Genomic DNA, 6,474 nt, shown 5'->3' with positions numbered 1-6,474 from the left:
CTGAAATACAGCATTGCTGTAGCTGCAGTGAACTTATCCATGAAAAATTAATCTCTGCTGCACTGTATATACCTGTACGACAGACCGAAGCTGCCTTCGTTCTAGAAGAATCCCTGCAGGAGCAAGAAACTGGGCGAGCGCAGGAGGAGCCCACAAAATCCGTCCATTTCTCGGTAACAAACCTGCCCCCACACCCAACAACACCACGCGCACACACACGCGAGAGAAGACCGCCCGCAGCCCGTCGACGAACCAAGGGATTAAAAACCTCCGCCCGTTTCCAAACGCTCGCTTCCCGGAAGAAAACCCCGGAGTGCTTCGTCGCCAAGGGAAGGCAAGACAGGCAGAGCCTGTTGCCCGCCGCATATAACCAACGCAACGCAACGCACGCAGAGGAGCGCCAAGCCTGGATTGGAATCGAATCGGGGGAATACCAAAAATCAAACCGCAACCAATCCCCACCCCACCCCACCCTTCCCTCCCTCACTCGCCCGGGCGCAGGCGCGGGGCGCCGAACCCGCTCGCACCCCGCCGCCCAATCCGAGGCTGCGCCGTCCTCGTGCGCGCTCCCTCTCGCGGTGGCCATGACGGCGCAGGCGCTCGCGCCGCCGCCGCCGGAGCCGCGCCAGCTCAGCCTGGCCGACCTCCGGGCCGTCTCCGTGCTCGGCCGCGGCGCCAAGGGCGTCGTCTTCCACGTCGTGCCCGAGGGCGGCGGAGGCGGCGGAGACGTCGCCATGGCGCTCAAGGCGGTCTCGCGGGAGGCCGCGCGCCACAAGAAGAGCGGCGGGAGCGGCGGCGGCGGCGGCGCCGGGGACGGGCACCGGAGGATCTGGTTCGAGCGCGACGTGCTGCTGGCCCTGCGCCACCCGCTCCTCCCCGCCCTCCGCGGCGTCCTCGCCACCGACGCCGTCGTCGGCTTCGCCATCGACCGCTGCGGCGGCGGCGACCTCAACTCCCTCCGCCGCCGCCAGACCGAGAAGATGTTCTCCGACTCCGTCATACGGTACGCCCCCGCGCAACGCTCGAACACCCTTAACCCGTCGAAGATTTGATCCGTGAACTCACCCATTCGTTGCCAATTCGCAGGTTCTACGCGGCGGAGCTGGTGCTGGCTCTCGAGTACCTGCACAGCATCGGCATCGTCTACCGGGACCTCAAGCCGGAGAACGTCCTCATACAGGACACCGGCCACATCATGCTCGTCGACTTCGACCTCTCCACGAGGCTCCCGATCCTGCCGCCGGAGCAGGACGCCCCCAAACCGGCGCCCGTCCCCAGCTCGCCGTCCCCGAACACCCGGAAGCAGCCCAAGAAGCCGGCCATGTGCTTCCGGTTCCGTTCGGGCGGCGCCACGAAGCCGGCCGTGTCCGCGGACTCGCCGTCGCCGCCGTCCACCTCGCGGACGGCCTCCTCGTCCTCCACCTCCTCCACGACCACCACGGCCTCCTCCACGGTCTCCGGCGCGCGCACGCCGGCCAAGTCGAACTCGTTCGTGGGCACGGAGGACTACGTGGCGCCGGAGATCATCGCCGGGAGCGGGCACGACTTCATCGTGGACTGGTGGGGCCTGGGCGTGGTACTCTACGAGATGCTCTACGGGCGCACGCCGTTCCGGGGCCAGAACCGCAAGGAGACCTTCTACCGCGTGCTCACCAAGCAGCCGGAGCTGGTGGGCGAGAAGACGCCGCTGCGCGACCTCATCGCCCGCCTCCTGGAGAAGGACCCGGCCAAGCGCATCGGCGCGCGCGGCATCAAGGCGCACCCCTTCTTCCACGGCGTCGACTGGGACCGCATCCTCCGCGTGGCGCGCCCGCCCTACATCCCCGCCCTGCCCCACGACGACGACGATGCCGAGGTGCTCGACGTCGAGAAGGTCGTCCACGAGACGTTCGCGGCCAGCGACGTCGAGAACGCCGCCGCGGCGGCGGGGGACGAAAAGAAGGCTTTGCCGGAGACGGAGACGGGCGGGGGCGTCGGCGACGACGGTGAGCGGAGGATGATGGATCCGTCGAAAGATGGCGATTTCTCCGTGTTTTTCTGAGTTTTTTTTTAGATTTTTAGTAGCACTTTGTCCTTCCCCGAAAAATGGGATTGGCCAGGTTTATTTTGTTAATACACGATATTTTCTTTTCTTTGGGAAAATCGTAGTAGAGAACAGTACTAGCATAAGGTGGGATTTGGTGGAGAAAGGGATGAGTACATAATTAAGGAGGTAATCGTGTGCTTAGCGGAGCAGAGTACGTTTTGCTTCGCTTCTTGTCCACATTTTTGGTGGATACTTTACTTTACTTTGCCCCGTACATACGAGGATTGTTGAGGTGATGGAGTACATAATGAATAATCAGCAGTTAATATTAGGCAGATGAGGGTCCTGATGTTTGTTTTTCCATTTTGTGCACATTGACATTTGGTAAGCATTGAATTGTTATGGAAATTGTAGGCATCAACTTGCTAAAAATAACTATTCTATTCTGTTCTCGCGCCATAAACCATACCAGGACGGTGTTATCCTAGTTTCTGAAGACTAGTAAACATGCACGTGCAATGCACGTCTGAAATTTTGATCAAATGTGATAGACGTCAATATAAAAAAGGCAATCCCATATATATATGAATCAAATAATGCACATCTCAAATGTTGACCAAATGTGCTACATTTTATTTTAATATAAAAGAAAACAATCCCAAGTATATGAATTAAATAGATACACAATGTATGCGGTGTTGCTCAAGTTGTATTTTCAAAAGTGGGATGCCATTGTCGTCATGTTGCTAATAGAGACGGTAATATGGGAGTGTTCGGTGTCCCTCCGCTCCCAGACTCGGCTCGCGGAGCCGGCGGAGTTGTAGGCTGAAAGTAGGTGCTCCGCAAATCCTCTAATTCCACGGATCTGGTGGATATCCGAACAGGGCATATATATGTTACAAAAAAGTGGGATGCCATTTATTAAGTCTTTCATATGCTAGTACTGCATCGTGCTTAATTACATTCTAGTTGTTTTACAAACAGAAGCAACTGGAGTACACTTGTATGTTGTTCTCTCTAACGGCCAAAAAAACAAATAGGAATGCATTTCTTGCTAACAAATCTGAAAGCAAAGTATCAACCTAAATACCGTCAAACAGTCAAATCATGTGAGGCTAGATAACTGCAAGAGCATCAAACTCCACAAAAAAATGGTCTCAACATTTAGAAAAGTCAATAATGGGCTCATAGATGACATATGCAGACAAACAATATGCCAACAAATAATTACCAGTACCTAAATATCATTGAACTACATATTGTGATGCTTTGTTTATTCAGTCAATGAGCCAAGAGCAAGAAAAGTTTTCCTTTGAGGGTGATATTTGGAAATATTTCAGATGCGGAGTAGGAAAAGATTTACCTTGGCCTCTCACCCACACCATATTTTGCATGTTGTGGTAGCAAAACCAGTAATATTCTGCCGAGATATAAAACCATACAGGAAAGATATTTATTTTCACATACATGAATTCTTGCCCAAATACAAAAAAAAAAAGAATTGTGTATCCAACGCAACTTTACCTAGAGCATATATAGAATGCCATGTTCTCTTAATAAAATTTTAAATGCTTGATGATACATGGTAGTAAAAACATGTTTACAACAGAACAGAGGTTACCACAATGCCGTGTCAAGAGTTTTTTCCTCGGATGGCATCTGTCAAGAGAAAAAGACAGTATTTGAAAACACTTCATGGATAGAAGAGTAAGAAATATGGTTGAATGTAGGGCTGCTTACTTGCACCTAAGCTCTTGAAAACAAATAATGAACCCCTTTTTTTCCATAGGTCAAAGACATATTCTAGCATATAAAAATCATGCCTAGAAACTTAACATTTTGCCCCCAGAGTGCTATAAATATTCTGTCGATTTTCTTGGCATAAGCAAAAAGCTATGCAAAATTAATTTTGAAGTTACTAATACAATATTTTATATAGGTTGTGAACAAAGCATCATGATTGTACAGTCAAGTTGTACAAAGTACGGACCAAAATGATGTGGCATCAATGAATTCAAGATATAATTCCTCTCCTCTACCAGGCTGATAATTATTTATCTGCACATGTATGATGCAGACCCATATAATGGATATGCAAATGTAAAAAGTACTCCCTCCGTTCCAAAATAGATGACTCAACTTTGTACAAAGTTAGTATGAAGTTGGGTCATCTATTTTAGAACGGAGGGAGTAGCTGCTAACTCCACTATTTAGGGATAGAGCAATTGCCATCTCTAGAGTAAAATCAAACTGTAGGATCCTCATAAGCGTCTTTCTGAACAGCAACCTTTTTCTTCACTTCCTCCTCTCTTACCAGTACATTCTAAATATATGTAAGGGTAGAAGGAGATATAAGTCATCCCTGTTTAGGCTGCTTCTGAAGGCATCTCTTCTTGTGTCATACATTTTTCTCCTCCCTATCTTCTCTTCTTAATTGGCTGGACCATTAGGAGAACGATAAGAAATTTTAATCAGAATGAAGAGAAGATCAAACAAATCAATTTGAAAGATTGGGAGGAGCAGAAGGAGGGATTTCACAATTTCACTAAATCACTGTCGAATTCATGAACAACATCTTGCGCTTCCGGGTAGCTATCATCCTGTCCTTCATGCGAGAAAGAAGGCCATTAACCTAAAGATAAGAAAAAGGATTGGTGGTGAAAGGAGAAGGTTATATTTGTCCTTAGAGCAAGATCAGGAAGCACACCTGGGATGTATTTGTTTCAGCAGTTCATGAACTGAATATAGATCTGATTTCTTGATAGTCATGAAAACAATCATCCTGGGAATAAATGATGCAAAATCCAGGAGAGAAAAACTTCTACAAAAATAAACATAGCACCTGCAAGACATCTTAAAGCAAACATGCCATGAAGTTGTAAGATGGATAAGTAATATCTAAATGAAGATGAAAATTTGCTAAGTTGAATAACAAATAGAGATATTGTACGATAGACTTTGATGATCTTGAAATCACTATCACCAACCATAGTGACCCTGGAATGGGGTTCAGAGCTATCCAGCCTAACAATACTGTTAATCTATCTGGAGAGGACTCATTTCTCGATTCTGTGTCTCTCCGTGTCCTCCTAATCTGGAGAGGACACACAGAGAGTTCCTATCAATTTATTTCTCGTTTCTTTATCGAAAATATCAATTTATTTCTCCTGTCATGTCTACCATGTAACTCGATGCTAATAAAACACTGAGTGTACCTTAAAAACAGTAGCATATACCCCCAGAATGACCAGCCAATTAGTCCGTGCACAACATGCAATTGCCATCTTCTGTGTTCCAGATTTCTTTGCACAAATAAATCTAGTGGCAACATCAGCAATCCAACTGAAGCCCCCATGGAAGGTAAGCGGGCAATCCCATCAAAAAATCTTCTAGTTTCCCGTTTGCAACATACACAGAATGACAGGATACACCAGCAGTCTACTGAAAACACAGGCATTAGAAAAGCAGGCAGTCAATTACCTGTGCTGCGACAGTATGGGACCGCGTGGGGAAGAACTTCAGAACCTTCACCTACAGAAACTAAACAAAGACATCAGGCAAGATGCTTCATTCCATCGTGTTAGTGGCAGAGAAGGTGCAGAACTGTGTATGTGAGAGAGGAAAAGTAGATTAGAGAAAGAAAGAGATGTACCTGCAGGTTTCATTCATCAACGACAAAAGGGTGTGGAGCTAGGGTCCCTCACCATTGGATGCAGGCACACCCCTTCAGAGAGGAGACACGCGGTCGGCATCTGCCTCCCCGCCGCGCACAACAGGGCCACCTCCCTCGCCCATGTCCTCACCGATGCCTACGCGGCGCTCGCCGACTGCGCCGTCCCTGGAGGGACTTCCCCTTCGCGGGGCACCTCTTACTCGTCGGAGGCGGCAGTGCGTGGAGGAGGGATGGTGGCGACGGCGGACCGCGCGGCGTGCCAGCGGCCCCGACGGCTCGGCTGGGCGCGGCGGCCCTGATGGCTCGGCTCTCGTCTGGGCGCGGCGCGTTGTGGATGGGGCGGGAAGGGGCCGGACCGGGCGGCGCGTGGACGGGGCGGCCGAGCAGCTGGAGAGTGGGCGTGGTGTTCCGGTGGCGTGCAGACGGAGGCGGCGGTGGCTGGCGGGGAGTATGTGGGGGGAAGAAGTCGGGCAAGGGCCAAACTGCCCGAGGGCGTGCTCGCGGGAGTGGCAGCAGAGGAAGGCCGGCGGGATGCTCACGCTCTCCCACCTTGTTGGGGCAGCAGAGGAGGACCGGCGGGCGGCTGCTCACGTTCGCGGCGGAGGAGAAGAGGATGGGCGGGAGGAGGGCGGCGGCGGCAGAGGCCGGCGGGCGGCGGGAGGAGGGCGAGGATGAGCGGGAGGCGGGAGAGGATGGGCGGGCGGCTACTGACGGTCGCGGCGGTTTCGGATGTCCCGCGGCGAAGGTCTCCGGCAGAGCCCCCGGCGCGCACGGG

At 51.3% G+C, this 6,474-nt stretch overlaps 1 protein-coding gene and 1 long non-coding RNA gene across 2 annotated transcripts; one reads left to right on the top strand and one right to left on the bottom strand.

Moving 5' to 3' along the window:
- Positions 1-304: 304 nt before the first annotated feature.
- Positions 305-2,361, top strand: LOC123189601 (serine/threonine-protein kinase OXI1). The gene is made up of 2 exons (XM_044602054.1): positions 305-1,003; positions 1,087-2,361. Exons 1-2 carry the CDS (start codon positions 585-587, stop codon positions 2,039-2,041), a joined length of 1,374 nt encoding a protein of 457 aa, XP_044457989.1. The 5' UTR covers positions 305-584; the 3' UTR covers positions 2,042-2,361.
- Positions 2,362-2,782: 421 nt separating this feature from the next.
- On the bottom strand, positions 2,783-4,126 carry LOC123189602 (uncharacterized). Its single transcript, XR_006495905.1, has 3 exons — positions 3,648-4,126; positions 3,390-3,446; positions 2,783-2,891 (listed from the first exon to the last, which is right to left on the bottom strand). It is a non-coding gene; the product is annotated as an uncharacterized lncRNA (long non-coding RNA).
- Between the last annotated feature and the right edge of the window lie 2,348 nt (positions 4,127-6,474).

This window comes from Triticum aestivum, chromosome 2A (assembly GCF_018294505.1).
Source record: "Triticum aestivum cultivar Chinese Spring chromosome 2A, IWGSC CS RefSeq v2.1, whole genome shotgun sequence".
In the NCBI taxonomy this organism is placed as follows: domain Eukaryota; kingdom Viridiplantae; phylum Streptophyta; class Magnoliopsida; order Poales; family Poaceae; genus Triticum; species Triticum aestivum.
This window is presented reverse-complemented; position numbering and strand designations above follow the sequence as displayed.